A 17,882-nucleotide genomic window follows, 5' to 3' on the forward strand; every position below is an offset into this window, starting at 1 on the left:
TTTCCTCATACAAAACTAACATGCAAAGCAGCAGTCTAGGTTACATGGATATTGTGTGGACTCCCACCTGCAGTCTGAAGTGGTGAGTCCAGACAGAGGCTTAACACTTCATCTGCTGTATGTGACAAATAGGCCTGAGATTTGCTTAGCTTTAAGAATGTAATAGCATCTTGTGTCCTCAGATCATAGAGAGAGGCTAGTTCATCTAGAGATTTTTAGTAATTGTGTAATAAACCACTACTACTTTGGTTGCTGCATGAATAGGCTTGGTCCAAGGGCTGTTTTTTCTAGAAAAATCTTGATGGTCTTTTTATATTCCTTTTCTGTTTTTCCCCCCCTCACTTTTGGCTTCAGAGTGTTGAAATCCTATCGGTATGTACAGTAAAGGATAATCAATGTTTTTCACGTTGGGCATCATGTACATTCTTTATTCCTCTCTTTACTACTCTGTAATCTTACATCCTGCATTTTTTCCAATCCAGTACCTTTTAAGTGAACATATAAACTGATGCCAGTGATGAATGTGAACAGAATCCACAACCTTGTGCTTGTTTTCCATGTTTCAGTCATATTTCTAAAATCTGTTTGCATGTGACCTGTGGACCCCTTCTCCCCAAGCCTCCCATAAATGCATGATGATACAAATGTATAAAACACCAATGAAACTGTAATCTGTTTCTTCATTAGTGAGGAAGGAAAATTGTCTACCTCGCAAGATGCTTCTTGTAAATATGTGGTGGAGGAAAACACAGAAGCTGGAGAAGAAAATCCTGTCACTCCACAGCCTGCTTGTAGCAGTCTGGAACAGAGGTAGGTCTTCACCCCCCAAATACTTCCACGTTTGTGGTTTGTTTTACTTACGGACGGATTTCTTTATTTATACTCTGCTGTTTAGCTGGAAAGGCTTCCAGTTCACTAAAAACAAGGTATTCTCTGGTTTGACGAAGCATCCAAGTATTAGATTACCTCTTCTCACTGCCCACGAAGGCAGGGATCACATGATCTTTGAAGGAAGTCCGGGTCCTCAAGCTCTACCTCCAGTTTCCTTCCCTGCCTTCACCCAGGACAGTTGCTACTCTCAGAATTCTTCCTTCATTGTCTCTAAAAAGGCTAAGCTACTTCCTCTACCACTTAATTTTGATTATTTACTTTGCTTTGACCTCCATCTTCTTCAGCATTTTTTTAAGGCGCCTTTGTTACTTTCCCATTCCTCTGTCCTAATGACTCTGGTGGGGAAGGTTTCCTCTTCAGCAACCAAGCCTGGAGAGCAGCAGCAGCAGGCAACATCAGTCACACACTTGAAGCTTATTTCACACTGCTGTCCTGTGTTGCCCACCTCCAACCACAGCACACGCCCAGTGCGCTGCCTCACTGCTGCCAAGCCCAACTTGTCCATTGATCCAGAGCCTCCAGAACAACTATTGCAGCCTTGGTGTTAGGAGGATTCACACGGTGGCAGTAGTAGTGGCTCTTTTGCAGCACAAGAGCATGACCAGCAAGGCAGCTGCCTTGGTCCTATAGAGCTTTGAGCCGCCATTCAGGACATTGAAAAGGGAGGCTTGTAGTCCACATTGGTAGAGGTCATTTCAACTCTAGATCAGGAGTTTGCTCTTTTGAGGATTCTAATCTAAGGCTGCGGGGAGGAGCCTTGCCTATTTTCAGCAGTCTGGGATTGTTTGAGCACCAAACAGAAGCGTTTTTGCTGCGGTTCCTTTAGCCCACGTCAGTGTCCGCTGCTGCCCGTTCCTCACCAGCCAGTTCTTTCTATCCAGCTGGGTCAGTCTGGGAATTTCACCAGAACCAGGAGTATTGCTCTGTTCACCCAGTCCCCCCTCCCCCCAATCAGCCAGTTTCCTCATGTTGCAGCCCACCTAACTCTTTTAATGAGGACTCCTTCATTCAAAAAGTTAAATGAGTGGTAGTGGACGAAATTACTGATGGACTCTTACAACAGGATCAGTCTCCTGTTTCCCAAAAGGGGGTTAGATCTTGTGCCTCTTCTGATTCCTCCACTTCTCCCTCTCCACTACATCAACTTTTGCATGCTAAGAGAAACGAAAACAGGCAACTAACCACACTTAAGGGCAAAGCCAGCAACAGGTGCCTAAGTGCAAAACCTTAGCCACTAAATCCTAGGCTCTCTTATACTCAGAGAATTCTAACCAGGCCTCCCCTAGTCCTTCATCTTCATTGCACAAGGGTCACATCTGGATGATAGAGACAGTGATGTCGTTAGCATTCAATCCTTGCATGATGAATCTGAGGAGGAGGGCGAATTGTTGGATTCTACCCAAGTTGAAGAGGCGACAGATTGTTTTAACACTGAGAATTTTCTCCTGTTTCCAAGGCAATAACTTCCGTCAGATTGCAGCCAACATCATAACCCTATGAACCACAACCTTCTGCCCTCATCTTGGAGGCTGCTCCCAGGGGAGCATCTGTCTTGTTGGAACTCAAAACACCAAACAGAGAGGTACCTTTTCGACAAGCTGGTCAAGGCTGAATTGGCCACTCCATTCCAGGGCAGGAAAGGGGTCAACATGGCCCCAACATTACATTCTGTGCCCCAGCAGGCTGTGGATGACCTCAAGGCACCCGTGGTGGATGCCCCTGTAGGTGTCTTCCTGTCAGGCACCCTAACCCCCAAGGAAAGGGATGCCCACCTCAGATTTGCAGGGGGGAAGACCAAATATTGCTCTGAAAAAGATCCACAAGGCGGTAGCCTTATCCACTAGAGCCTCCTCCATCTCATGGGCTTTTGCCCAAGCTCCCGCATTTGGATTGAGGATCTCTTAAATAACCAGGGTCTCAACTGCAAAACCCTACTTGCGGATCTAATTATACAAATCTCTTACTCTTGGTTGACACTATTCAGGATGCACTCACTTTTTCACCCCAGGCCATCTCCACAGCTAGGTGGTAGCTGATGCAGAGGACAGGGCATCTGTAGGTAGAACCAAGATTAAAAACAGCAGGGAAAGCTCCAGCAGAGACCCATTTGAGCAAGGGAAACTGAGGCAAACAGCAGTCACAAGGAGAGTTTTGGTCTGATCCCCATAAAACACAAAAATAGTCCTTTCAGTCTGGATTTGTCTGATCCAACAGCAATCCATTATGCAGAAAAGCCAAATTGAGGCATGAAACTTAAGTTTAAGATCATAAGTGCAAGGCAAATAGTTGAGAGGGGTGTCTCTGACCCATACAGCAACATAAAGGCACTCCTTGGAACCCAGATTTGGCTGATCCACAGCAGTGGAACAGAACACTGAGGGATAACATACAGAAAAGAAGGGGAAATTGATAATATCTCATGTGATACACAACACATCCCACGATCGCTCCTCTGCTCTCAGGCCACCAGTTCAAAAAATTAAAAAAGGTTTTTAAATTAGTTTTAACAAATAGCAAGCAAGGGCCACATACATCATTTTTGCACATGCGCACAAAAACAAAAGTCACAAAGGCTCTCTCACACAGGATGGAGGTGCATAGGTGGGATGCTGAAGGGATTAGATAAAAGAACAACAGTGATGGGGTACTAATATAAGAAAAGTTGAGCAGGGCTGTGGAGGCACTCAAACTGTGCTGGAGCAGATGGCTTCCCTATCACTGCTACTAAGTTCAGTTTTTCTCATATGCTAATGTTGCCTAAATTAATCTTTTTGACTAGCGAACTTAGTGAAGCTCATACATTTAACCCCTCAAACAGACACAGATACATTCTCTGAGTTTCTGCAGGCAGTGTCAGCTCAGAAAGAGCAAATGCCACAGGAGACAGCCAAGGCAAACAGTACCACAGAGCTCTCCCCATGCTGGCTGGCACTCAATAGACTCCAGAGGCAAATGGCGGCTCTCCAGCCTTCTGCTTGCTCAGCTTCTCTTTCCTTGCTTTCCCCCACATCCTGTGCATGCAGAGCAGCCAGCTGTTCCCCCCAGCCATTCCAACAACAGTTTTAATTAGCCAGTGCGGCCTTACTACTGTCCATTCTAACCCTCCTCCAAGTTCTGATTGGCTGCTGCTTCTGGGCAGTGGCCTTTGCTTTTTTATTATTACTTCCCCTCACTTTCTATGTCTGTTGGACCCGCCTCTCATGAATAAAGCCTTCCCCATGTCTTTGCATGGGGAAAAGCTAGTTCCGCTCACGTGTGCTGCAATTAACGTAGGCAGTCACCACTGATGGGAGAAGCACCTGTGTGTGTGGGGGGGGTGTTTTACTTTTTTTGTTTTGTGCGGGTCACTAAACCCCCCACACTCTAATTAGCACAGGCTCTGCTTCAGCTACATCAGCCAGACCTTCCATTTGACGCAAACTTCAGAACACAGACTCTTCCTCCAGAGCAAATTTGGCCAGGGTCCCCTTCAAAAGGGTCTGCGTCTTTGGAGAGGCTACCCGAAAAGGACATACTTGTAGACACTAAAGACAAAAAGAGAACTATGCCATCCTCCCACAAAAAGGATGAAAAAGAGCTTCAGATGAAAAATTTCCTTCCTTTAGGAAGGCTGCATTCTTTAGAGCAGTGGTTCTCAACTCGTTTCAGTCCACAGACCACTAGGCCAGCCAAAAAAAATTTGTGGACCACCCCCATTTATTTATTTATTTGGGTTGAGACATGATTAAAAAGCGCAGACACATTTTGGTTTGAATTTGGATTCTCTTCTCACTGGCAAACTTTTCAGTGTTTGGAGTGGTACTTGATAATGCACAACAAATACTGCTTTCTATTGCAAGCCAATTCCTCTGTTTGGACTTAACATGGAACAAACACAAAAGTCCTGACTCGCACATATAAGTTGATGCAAATGGCAAAAGAAATCCTACTGCGTGTGCTGACAGATTTGGGTAACTCCCACTCATGCTGGCCCCAAAATTCTCTATGGTAGACTGCTTGTACACATTTTGGGTCACAATATCATTTTTCAGATCCAGGAATTCCTCCTGCAGACCCTCTGGAACACTATTAACATCTGTTGTCAATGGATTCCTGATCAAAGATAATCCATCCTTTGTCCTGTCCACTTCCGGAAAGCGTAGTTGGATTTGTCTCATAGCTTCAGTAAATGATAGAGAATTTGCGTCTGAATAGCTTCCTTTTTCCTGAGCATGGCATCCACGCATGGAAATTGAACCAAATTACTGCCTTTGACTCTTACCATCCAGAGTTCCAATTTGTCAAGAAAAGCCTTGATGATGCTTTGGCAAGAGAACAGATTTGCACCTTTCCCTTACAGCTGAAGAGTCAGTTTGTTCAAGATTCTAAAAATATTGACAAGATATGCAAATTCTAAATGTGACTGAGTCAGCACATTTCAGAATTCCTCTTTCCCTTGAGCCTGGAGAAACAAATCCAACTCCTCTCTTAACTGAAAAACTCTGTTGAGTACATTCCTGCTGACAACCACCATACCGAAGTGTAGAACAGCAACACGTCAAAGTCAGAACCCACGTCCTGGCAAAATCTTTTGAACAGCCTAGTGTTCAGAACTGATGATCTAATGTAATTCACCATTTTCACCAACCCTTTGAAAATGGAGTTGAGTTGATCAGGCAATGTTTTTGATGCCAAAGCTTCCGTATGAATGAAGCAATGAACTCCGATTACCATTGGAGCATGCTGTTTCACCAGTGCTCGGAAGCCTGTTCTTGAGCCCAGCATGGCAGGTGCACCATCAGTGATTTGCCCAATCCAGACCATGCACTTCAAAGAAACTGTTAAATTGTTAATAATTTCCATCATATCCTGAGCCTTTCTGGTGGTCTCAGGAGACTTACAAAAAAGAAACTCCTCTTTGAAGTCTCCCTCAACCATATATCACGCGAACACCAATAGCTGAGAGTACAATGCAGTGTTGGTCAATTCATCCAATTGTACTTACTTTTTACAACATAAATTATAAAGAAATAAAACCGCATATTTAGCACAGAATGAATGACACAATAACCACTCAGCATGATGGCAGGAGCTACACTCGTGAACCACACGTATCTAGACGGGTCACTTCCACCTTCCTGCTAAAAACAAGTTTTTAGTTGCAGCCCAGCTGTTAAGTGGCGCTTCTATTGTACAAAAGTGTATGAATGTAAATAATGGGAGACAAGCATGGCCTTCTATTGCGCTGTTTCCCTCATGTAAAGAAGGTTAAATTCTGTAAACATGCTGACTCTAAAATGTTTTTAATCAAACTGTATAAATATAGATACCCACAAACTTTCTCTAAGAATGGTATCTATATTTAATTTTATACAGTTATGTATTTGTGCGGACCACTGAAAACGTCACCATAGTCCACCAGTTGAGAACCACTGCTTTAGACCAAGGAATTAAAAATCCTTAAACCAGCCTGGTTCTGCTCTCATTTCTCCTCCAGGACCCAACCCTCTGCCACCTCCAAGTCTGCAGCTGCTCAGTTTTCCAAGGTAGGATGTCAGCAGTTCTGATGCCAGCAGTTCTGGGACCACCAGTGGGCAGCAGACTTCTGTCCTTTTGGTCAGCTTGGGATCTCCCCACAAAGGACGAACGGATTCTCTACACAATTCGAGAAGGCTATTGGGTAGAGTTCACCCACCTCCCCATGGACAGATTTCTGCTGTCTCTGGTCTCAAAGTTCCTGACCAAGTGGGCAGCCATAGCCCAAGGGGTTATAGAACAGGTACCACCCTCCAGGAACCTTCTCAGGCATCTATTTGATATTCTTCATGTTCCCGAAGAAGGGAGGGGACTGGAAGGCAATCCTGGACTTCAGTTACATCAACATGTTTGTGGTATACCACAACTTAAGGATGGAAACCTTCTAGACCATCCAGAAGGCTCTCCACAACAATGAATGCCTGGCTACAGTAGACTTCACAGTCTTATCACCACACTCCTATAGCCCCTGTGCATAGAAGATATCTGAGGTTTGTTTACAATCACAGTCACTTCCAACATGCTATTCAACATCTATACGAAGCCACTGGGAACTATCATTGGGGATTTGGAGCAAGGTGTCATCAGTATGGAGGCCCAGCTCTATTTCTCTACGGCAAGGGTAGGCAACCTTTTTGGGTCATGAGCACATTTGGCAATTTGAGAAACTTGACTCATAGAATCATAGAACTCAGCCATCTATGGTATGTAGTGCACAGAAGAATATACAGCACTGATTAGCTTTTTAACTGTGTAGTTTTATTATCACAGTTTATTGTCTTGATTGTATGACATTGTATGTTCATCGCTTTGAAACTTTGTGGAAAGTGGTGTATAAATCTGATAGATAAATAAATAAAATTTTAAAATACTGGGCCCTTCCCTTAGGCCTGGCATACAAAAGTATTCAGAAAGCTAATGGTGCCAGTAGTTGCCTTTTTATGGCTCTAAGAGATACACCTCTCTTGCCTAGAGTCACGACTTTGTGATAAAGACCAGGAAGAGTCACCTTTGACCATCCAAAACAATTATCCATATGGGGGCAGATACAAACACACAGAAGGGTCTGATTTCTTTGGCCTAAAGGATTCGAAAGCTAATACCCAAAATCAAAACTATACACAGGCAAAAGACAGCAGATCTGTCAATTTGCTAATGATTTGCTGGATTCAAGTCTTTCCATGGGCAGGTTTTCACTCCCACTAGCAGCAGAACATAATAATGAAATAATGCACTGTCCAATTCTCATCTCCCCAGAAGTGAAGCATTTCTTCCTATGGTGGGGAACCTCAGGAAGGGACTCTCTTCAGGATCCCACCAGGATTGTGTTAACTACAGATACCAGTCTCCTGGGTTTGGGGTGAGGGGGGCATTGTCAGAACCAAGTGGTACAGGAAACCTGATCTGCATGGAAGGCAAGCCACAGTATAAACTGGCTGGAACCCTGGACAATCAGTCTCTCCGTGCAGCGCTTTTCTCAGATCTTCACCAACCACCATGGCCTAGTAAGAACAATGTTTCTGCAAAGGCTGGTATCAACCACCAAAGTGGCACAAAATCCCAGTTGCAAAATTCTTCCTAGAGTGCGTGGGGCAGTCCATTCTATCATTCTCAGCCATGCACATCCAGGGCATCCTCAACACAACCTCTGATTTCTTCAGCAGTCAATATCTTGATCCACGGGAGTGGGCTCTAGATCTTCCAGATCTAGGCCTGATTTGGCATCATGCTTGTAGATGTGTTTGTGTCTCCCAAAAACAAGTTCCTACTTTTCTCATTTCCTGACACCCAGGCAGAGGGCCAGGATGTGCTTATGGCCCCTTGGCCTCCACATCTGTTGTACTTGGTCCCTCCCATTCTTCTTTCCAGGGTCAAGGAAAGTCAGGCTGGAACAAGCTTTGTTAATTCCTCATGGGCAAGGAGAGTGGTTCACAGAAGCCCTGCAGCTGGCACAGTCCACCTCCTAGTTTCTAACCAGCAGGCTGGACCTCCTCATTCAGGGACCCATCCAGAAGCCAGGTGGCTCCACCTAGCTGTTCGGAGGCTGAGCAAAAAGCTCTCATAGCATTGGGTTCTCTGTAGACGTGGTAACCACCATCCTTTCTTCATAGAGATGATCCACCCTGCATATTTATGAAATGATATGGAAAGCCTTCACCTGCTGGTTCAAAAGAAAGCTGGTCTCCTATTTCAAGGCCAGTATCAAGGACTAGGGCCAACCCTAACACATTTACCCATCACTGTGAGCCAGACAGATTCATCTTGGCAGAAGCCACTTTCAGGAGACAAGTAATGTAGAGTGTGGTCCCAAATAGCCAGCCACTGGCCCACCTGGAAGGTAGCCTGGCCACATCCCAGTCCTTGGATGCTTTTTCATACCAACCAGCGAATGGAATGTTAGGTATTCCCCATAAAAGTCCATTCTGGGTTGGTGTGACAGAGGTATCCAACCCCACCCTTCACATGGTTGATATGTTTTTCTCACCTAATTGGCCTGTTCTGTGCACTCCAGTCGTTGCCTTGCCCTCCAGAGAGGTGTCTTCATTTCTGGCTCTGCTGCTCTGTCTTCTTTCCTGGTTTCTCCTCTAGTGTTCTGTCTTGAGCCTGGCCATGTACAAAAACTGGAGGCAGAGCATGAGGACCAGGAAGGACTTCTTTCGAATATCACTAATCATGTAATCCCTGATATGCTGGGGGGAGGGGGGAGACGAGATCAAATCCTTGGATACCTCCATTATACCACCCGAGAATGGACGTCATGGTATACACTGTTCCAGTCCCTGCCTTCAGGCTTACAATCTAAAAAGACACGATACACATGGAAAAGGGGATAGGGAGGGGAAAGGAAACAAGAAAACTCAAGACGCTTAATTCTTAACGTTATACTCATCTTAGAATGGCAAGCTGTAATGGCTATAATGCAGCCAGGAGTGGCTGTCTGGCTGATCATAGCCAGCTAGAATGGAAATAGTTCAATAATTCAAAAGAGGAGGAACCAAAATACATAGTGTAATGCAGTCCAGCCACCCTTAACTTTTTTATTTTATGGGTGTAAAATGTGTGGTGGGTGTAGTCATGCACTGAAGCCAGAAGCACTCTGTCTTTACTGGGATTGCTTCCAGGGAAAGGTGTCAAGGGACAATCGTCAACATGAATGAAAAGATGACCATATACCCAGCCTACACACAGCCTAATTAAGAACTTATGGACAACACTGGAAAACTTAGGATATCGTCATCCCTAGGAATACTCTTGGTTATGTCAATGAAAGGAGCCTGAAGTACAGGATAATGCTGAATTTTTAGCAGCAAAAATAAAAATCTACCTCTAGGACAGGGCCCTCCCAGTCCTTTTGGGCTGGTGGGCACATTTGGAATTTTGAGAGTGCCATGGGCACCATCACAAAAAGTCTGCTGTGGGAGGGGGGTGCCCATTTGCAAAATTGCTGTGTTGGGATGCAGACCCCACCTTTGCTTTGTAGTTTGGTTTTGAAGCAAGTTACTTTTCTTTTAGAATCACCAGTTTGCCTTTTGTGAAATGGGTGACTGGCCATGCCCACTATTCCAGCATGTATTCGGAGACATGCCCATTAAAATGCACACAATTTTTTGTCCTTAATTTTAAAAAAATCGCAAACTGATGCAGAAACAGGATGAAATGAACTTAAGGTTGGAAAAATGAGAAATTGAGTGAAACCGAAATTGACAGATTTGTTCAGCCCTAATCTGGATCCTCATCCCCTCTAGCCAGCTGGAGGGGGCAATGCATGTGAAAAGAACAATAGATGGCAAGGCTGAGAGGGAATGGGAAAGAGACAGAGCTGGGTATTTAGAGTACATAAGTATCTTAGAGTTCTAGCTGATTTCCTAGCGATGTGATGGAGTGGTGGACTGTGGCTATCTGTTGGAGTGTTTAAGTTGTGTACCACCACTTATGCTCAACCTGTATATACCACTAAAAAGCCTCCAGTGAACAACTTCCAAAGGAAACCAAACCTGAGTAAGTGCTGTGTCCCTAAAATTTCTCACAGCCCAGAGAAATGGGAGATCCACCAGAGTGCACTTTACCCAGGGCCCACTCAAATCTGAAAATGGCCCTGCTCTCCAAGGTGCCCACCTGTACTGTACTGATATCATATCCCCAAGGTATCTGTGGCCGCAGCCTTTGCGCAATTCAAGGCAGTAGACTTGGGAGAGCAAAGATCTCCTGCTCTCAATATTCTACTTACCCTCTGGCCTTGTAGGCCACTTCCAACCCTACTATTCTATGGTTCTCTTTGTACTTCTTACACCTGGGAGTTCTAGTACACCTACGTTGTGCTGGCTCTCTTCCGTCAAACTGTTCTGCAAAGCCGTTCACCCTAGCTGAAATAAAGCTTAATAACATGTAGAGACAGGTTGCTTACCTGTAACTGTGGTTCTTTGGTCATCTCTGCATTCATACATATAGGCTTTGCACCTGCTCGGAGCCTCAATTCAGGAACGTACTACAGCTAAGGAAAATTTTCATCGGGAACCCTTCCTCCACCATTCCAGTGTGCATGCACCTAATGGGTTCCTACTTATTTTCTCACCCTGAGACCGACATTGTAGCCTCAGAACCAAAAAGAACCTCTCGGTATCAACATTAAACTCAAATGTGACACCAAGCAGGGATGGTGCGTGGGTTGTGTGAATGCACAGATGACCATGCAGAGAACCACAGTTACAGGTAAGCAACCTGTCTTTTTTGTAGTCTCTTTGCATCATACATATGGATGAGTAGCAAACTGGCTTACTGGAGGTGGATCAGTGTCTCAGTTTAGGATTGAGGAGAGGACCGATCTTTCAAAGGTGCAGTCTGCCCAAACCTGAACATCAAGGCGATAATGCTTAACGAAAGTCTATGGCTGTGATTATGTTGCTGCTCAGCAGAGATCAAGTAATGGAATTCCTCTCTTGAATTCAACTGAAGTAGCCACTCCTCGAGTGGAGTGCGCATTGACTAGGCCAGTAAGCTGTAGGCCGGCTAGGGTGTATGCTAACTTTATAGTCTGCACAATCCAAGCTGCAAAGCATTGAGATGTAACCGTCTGCCCTTTCCGGGCACCCCCATAACATATTGAAAGCTTCTGTGACTGTCAGAATGACAGACATCCAGAGTTTGCATTGTAGACTCTTAATACAGAGGACGAGGATGGAAAGAAAGGTAAAATTATGTCTTGATTAAGGTGGAAAGAGGATACCACCTTCAGTAAAAATGCAACATCAGGACACAACACTACATTGTCCCTATGGAAGACTGTGTATGGGACATCAACCCTCAAGGCATATAGCTGACTAGATCGACAGGCAGATGTGATAGTAACTAAGAAGATGACTTTCTAAGAAAGAAGATTAAGGTCCGTTGAAGCCATAGGTTTGAAAGGCTTCACCGTTAATGTCTTCAGCATTACAGAAAGACTCCAACACAGGATCAGCAAATGAATTGGAGGAGCAAGATTCTTTAGTTCTTTAAGAAATTGGTGTACCAGTGGGTACAAAAAACTGTGAAACTGTCAACTGCAATATGTCTGTCAGAAACTGCTGCCAGGTAAACTTTACTCAATGCCAGTTTCAGACCTTTGTCAAACAACGAATGGAGAAACTTCAAAGTAAAATGGGGCAAGAGAGAGGATCCCCAGAGGATCTCCCTTGCAAGTGTCCCCAAACTAGGGATGTACGAAAGTCACTTACCTTTTCGAAGAGTGACATTCGCGGTGCAGGGGAGGCGCTCTGTCCCTCCCCCCGAAATTCTCTCCGGCTGGCTCCGCTCTGCGGAGATTCCGCAGAGCCGCCAGCCAGAGCCGCCCGCAGCCGGACATCCGGCCGCTAGGCAGCCTGCAGGGATGCAAATGGCGGCGGCCATAGCCACCGCCATTTGCATCCCTATATTTTGCCGTGATAGGCTACGTAAGTATTTACGTAGCCTATCGCGGCTTAACTAGGGGAACGCAAGTGGCAGCAACTATGGCAGCCACCATTTGCGTTCCGTTTTTTTTTTTGCCGTTTTAGCCTACGTAAATATTTACGTAGACTATTACGGCAAAAAAAAAGGAATGCAAATGGCGGCCACCGTAGCCTCCGCCATTTGCGTTCCCTGCATTAGCCGTGATAGGCTACATAAGTATTTACATAGCCTATCACGGCTACATGGAAGAAGCGAATGGCAGCTGCAGACAAGTCAGCCTGGCATCAGCAGCAGGTAGGTGCTCCGTTCCAGGCCCATTTTGTGGGGTGGGGGGGCAGGGGGGGCTTCATTCCGTCACGGATTTCGGGGGGCTGAATGCACTGGCATTTAGCCTCACCGAGATCCGTGGCAGAATTCTCTGACATCCTTACCCCAAACCCATCCATTTACGAGCATATGAGAGCCTCGTCGTTGGTTTCTGTGCAGACTTCAACACCATCTGTATGTCTCAGGAAATAGGTGGAGCAGTATCTATTGTCTTAGTCTCCATGCCATCATGTGCAGTGTAGGGACATTTGGTGTCCGATCCTGCCCTGATCATGAGACAGGAGATCCAGTATGGAAGGAACATAAGAAGAGCCATGCTGGATCAGACCAAGAGTGCATCTAGTCCAGCATTCTGTTCACACAGTGGCCAACTAGCTGTCAACCGGGAACCCACAAGCAGGATATGAGCACAACAGCACCCTCCCACCCATGCTCCCCAGCAACTGGTGTACTGCCCCTGGTACTGGAGGTAGCATATAGCCATCTAGACTAGTAGACATTGATAGTCTTTTCCTCCAGGAATTTGTCTCACGCCCTTTTAAAGCCATCCGAATTGGTGGCCATCACTACATCCTGTGGTGTAGTGAAGTTTAACTAAAAGAAGTACTTCTTATCTGTCCTGAATCTCCCACCAATCAGCTTCATAGGATGACCCTGGGTTCTAGTATTTTGAGAGAGAGAGAGAGAAGTCTCCCTGTCCATATTCTCCACACCATGCATAATTTTGTAGACCTCTGTCATGTCTCCCTTTACCCTCCCTTTTTCTAAGCTAAACAATCCCAGTTGTTGTAACCTTCCCTCATAGGGGAGTTGCTCCAGCCTCTCATCATTTTAGTTGCCTTTTTCTGCACTTTTTTTTTAGGTGTGATGACCAGAACTGTACACAGTATTCCAAGTTTGGTTGTACCATAGATTTGTATAAGGGCAGTATGATATTGGCAGTTTTATTCTCAATTCCTTTTCTAATGCAACATGGAGTTTGCCTTTTTTACAGTGGCTGTACACTGGGTTGACAAACCTCTTTCTTGGTCAATCACCGCTAGCTCATACTCCATCGGGTTATACTTGAAGTTGGGATTTTTTTGCTCCAACATGCGTCACTTTACATATTGTCCCTTCACCTTGCATGGCAATGGGGTGAACCACAGTTGGCAAGGCCACCAAAGGGTTCTCAATATGCAGTTCGTATTGTGCACTGCTATTTCTGCCAGCACACGTGTAAGAAGTGGAAAGCGGGGAAAAGGATGAAAATACTCCTTGGTCTGCTGAACCATGAAAGCATCTCCCATCGAACTAAGTCCGGACCCCACTCTACTGCAGAAAGTGTCGCACAGTACTGCAGAAAGTGTCGGGGGTGCCCTCTCAGTGGAATAGACTGTGTATGACCTTTGGATTCAGTTGCCATTTGTGATTTCCATTATCTTTGTGGTTCACCAAGTCCGCTAGGACATTGCCAGTACCAGCAATGTGGATAGCCACCAGATCGATCCCTCATTGAATACACCAATTGTAGATACCGAGGGTCAAGGAGGTTAGAAGCTGTGAGCAAGTTCCACCTTACTTTTTCAGGTATTGCAAAACAGTGGTGTTGTCAGACACCACCTGAATAAGTTTGTTTTGAAGGCCAATATTGAATGCCAGAAGAGTTTTTTGGAGTGCCAAGAGTTTGAGGAAATTGGTGTGATGGGTCTTCTCATGAACCCTCCAGACACCTTGGATTCTGGGCTCCCCACCCATCGACTAACACATCTGTCAGTACCACTGCTGGTCATGGATGAAGGAAAAGAATTCCTTTTTAGAGATTGTTTGTTGGTCCACCACTGAAGAGACTTTAGGATATTGTTGGGCATGTAGCTGTATCCAACACGGGTTCATAGATGGATTGAAGACCCTCAGGAACCAGTTTAATAATGTTCGCATGTGAAGTCCCACCAACAGTACCCCTGCCACCATTGCTGCCATGAGCCCTAGAAGCCTCTGGATTGAGGTGGCAGTGGCCTTTCCAACCAGGCATATTGTCTCTATCAGGGCAATTAATGTGTCTGCCTGCTCCTGAGGTAAGTAGGCTTGTGCAGTCTTGGAGGTCAAGAGCACTCTGATGAACTGTATGGTATGTGTGGGTTCAAGCGACAACTTCTCCACATTGTGGTAAAGTCCAGGACCTTGGAGTAGATGTACCATCACTTGGATGTCTCGGCGAAGATTGTCTCTTGTAGGAGACACAACCAATCAATTAGGCAAGGATACACTTGCACACCTCAGAGCGGGGATACGCACAAACCACCGGCATGCATTTTGTGAATACACGTGGCGCTGTCGAGAGTCAGAAGGGGAGGACTTGGAATGGGTAGGTGTCGGGACCAACTGCAAACCAGAGTTATTGTTGGCAGATTCCTCTAACGCAATGTGGAAGTATGCTTTTTCAAATCTACCGACGTGAACCAATCTCCCTTATGTAGCAGTGGCAGGATGGTGGATAAAGTTGTGATCTGAAACTTTTCGGTTTAATGAAAAAAAATCTCTTAAATGTAGAATTGGGCAAAGCCCTCCATCTTTTTTCAGCACTGTGAAATAGCAAGAATAGAAACTGCTTTGATGATGCTGAGGTAAAACTGGCAGATTGTCCCTTTGTGAAGGAGTGATAATGTCTCCTCTAGAATCGCTATCGATGGGTGCACTGATGCTGAGGAATGGAGGAAGGGCATCAAATTAGACTCTGTATGCCTTCTGAATGATCAATAGAACCTATCTGTCTGATGTTATACTTTCCCACACCAGAAGGAAAGCAGACAGGTGAGATCCAAAGGAAGGGGTAATGACAGGGCAAAAGTGGAAAGGGCCATTTGCCAGAGTTGTCTCCAGTATTCCTGGAGGTTCATGACAGAAAGGAAGAGTATTGCCTTTCTGATCCTGATGGTGGTTGCTGATGAGTGGATCGTTCCACTGGCTGGCGGGTCTGGTAAAAGGGCTGGCATGGCCAACAATTGTATCAGTACAGCTGTGTTTGCTGATGTTGTTGACCTGTTCCCATCCTTTTAGCTGTGATTCTTGCCTTATGTACCGACTCTATAACATCATCTGTGCCAGTGTTAAACAAGGCTTCACCATCAAATGGCCCACTGATTGCAACCATGCATGCCTTCTCAACACTATTGCCCCTACTGTAGTTTTCGCACTGCAGTCGGCCTAATGTTGCGTGGTGTTAATTTGCTGATGTGATAGCTACACGGCTTCAGATTGGAATATCCATGCCAGTTCTCTCTGATCATCTGGTAGATAGTCACATAAGGAGCCAACTTTTCCCCCTAAAAACAGCTGGTACCTTGGAATGGTGGCTTGGTAATTTGCCACCTTCAGCCCCAGAGCGACAGAGGAGTACAGGCATCCACCCATCAAATCAAGCCTCCTGCCCTCCTTATCCACTCAGGAAGAGTGTATTTTTTGAGATCTTCCTTGAGAAGACTCAACAGTAACAGAACTCAGCTTTGGATGAGAAAACAAGAAGCCTGCATCTTTCTCTTGCATTTTGTACATGGCTTCTAATCTCTTTCATGTCAGGGCCATCCAAGACTGTTTTTATTTATTTATTTATTTCATTTCTATACCGCCCAATAGCCGAAGCTCTCTGCAACAGTGTGGGGAGAAACGGTATGGCAACTGGTATCAAAGTTTCTATGCAGATAGCATTGAACACAGGGTCTATTTTCTGTGCGGGCTGCTGAGTTTCCAAGCCTAACGATTGGCTATCCTGGACACTTCGTCGGAGAAGAGACCCGTATCTTCAGAAGGTGAAGCACCTTCCTGAGTTCCCACAGCTCCATCTCCATTTTCAGAGAGTCCCATAGCTTGAGACCACTCAGACGGTTATCAAGGATTCGTTATTGATGGAGGTATAAATGCACCCAGAGCTGCAGGTTTAGAAAGGGATACAGATGGAACTGGTCGATCCCATGGCTGATCACATGGAGATACAGCACCTAGATACCACATGCGATTGTAATACTAGCCGCTATCTTGATGTGCTGTCCAGTCAATCCAATATGAATGTCGAGGGGGAAGTGACTAGTCTGAACGTCAGTCCCATTCAGACATCAGGGATTTAGACCTGTCATGTTGTGGCAGAGGATGATAGTTGGCTTCCCTTCGCTCCCTCCGGTATGGATCCGAGATAATTTAGTGTGGGGATCCCTCTCAGTATCAAGGATTACTTCAGACCCAAGGGCTCATAATAGAGCAGTTACAGGGCCCGGATAGCATTGTGGGGAGAAGAATCTCTTATTTCTGAGGTTTAAGGGAGCATAATCGGTTCCTGGCACACTTCCTGAGTCAGTGCTGATGGTACCATGGCCATTGGAATTGGCAAATCCAAAGAGGTGGAGGAGCAGGTACAGTGGGCTCCTTTGTTTGGTTTTTAGGCTCTCTGGACTCCTAGTTTTCCTTTTTCCGAGAGTCTGATGACTTCAGTTCTGGCTTCTTTTGCCAGTTTCTTAGCCACCATAAAAGAGAGAGGTCGCCCTGGGATTGGTGGATCCATCTTTGCCCCTTGCAGTGATTGGCCCGGGGACATTGCCTCCAGAGGTGGGGCACCCTGGGCAGCAGGTAAGGGAGAAGTCAGTCACTGCAGTTGAGACATCTTAGGTTTGGCCGTTTGTACTGCCTCGAGTGCTCTCTTCCATAGTTCCGCGTGAAGTCTATCTGCCCTATTTTGTCTAGCCTGTTTTGTAAAAGACTCGCAATGATGGCAAGTTTCTACTATGTGCCCTTCTCCTAGGCGCAATAAACAGAGGGAATGTCTGTCCCTGGCAAGCAGCTTACTCCTGTATCTCATGAATTTGCAAAAGAGAGCCTTTGATGCCATATGCCTCAATCACAGGGAGAGATCACTAACCAAAATAAATATAATAGTTAAAGACAGAAAACAACAGTAAGAATAAGAAAGAACTTCAGAGCTTCCAAAAAACAGTCTTTACAGTGTTCCCTACAAAGCTCGCACAATGGCAGTCGAAGAACTGAGGGAATAAGCAAGAACCCATTGGGACAGTGGGGGAGGGGCTCCCACCCAAATTTTTCCTCAGCTGTAGTATGTTCCCAAATCAAGGCTCTGTGCAGGCGCAGAGCCCGTATCTAATGTAGAGGCCATGAAGAACTGTACTTTAACATTTATCTGTTAACTTTATTGTGCAATTTTTTAATGTTAAGGTGACACTTAGATCTTCTGTTTA

The 17,882-nt window shown here is 45.4% G+C and overlaps 1 protein-coding gene across 50 annotated transcripts in view; it reads left to right on the forward strand.

The window, feature by feature from the left end:
• The window catches only part of PPP6R3 (protein phosphatase 6 regulatory subunit 3), a 106,540-nt gene that overhangs the window by 87,172 nt on the left and 1,486 nt on the right, over positions 1-17,882 (forward strand). For 26 of the 50 annotated variants that reach the window (XM_084857789.1, XM_084857934.1, XM_084857857.1 and 23 more), the window contains one exon: positions 688-810. In XM_084857789.1, the coding sequence (XP_084713915.1) occupies positions 688-810 (123 nt within the window). Of the gene's footprint in view, positions 1-687; positions 811-2,347; positions 2,474-6,367; positions 7,317-17,882 lie in introns of those variants that run through there. The other 24 variants (XM_084857700.1, XM_084857628.1, XM_084857618.1 and 21 more) reach the window with 2 other exon arrangements.

This window comes from Heloderma suspectum, chromosome 1 (genome assembly GCF_057233095.1).
Source record: "Heloderma suspectum isolate Gila_16-S chromosome 1, 16-S_ref, whole genome shotgun sequence".
Taxonomy (NCBI): Eukaryota; Metazoa; Chordata; class Lepidosauria; order Squamata; family Helodermatidae; genus Heloderma; species Heloderma suspectum.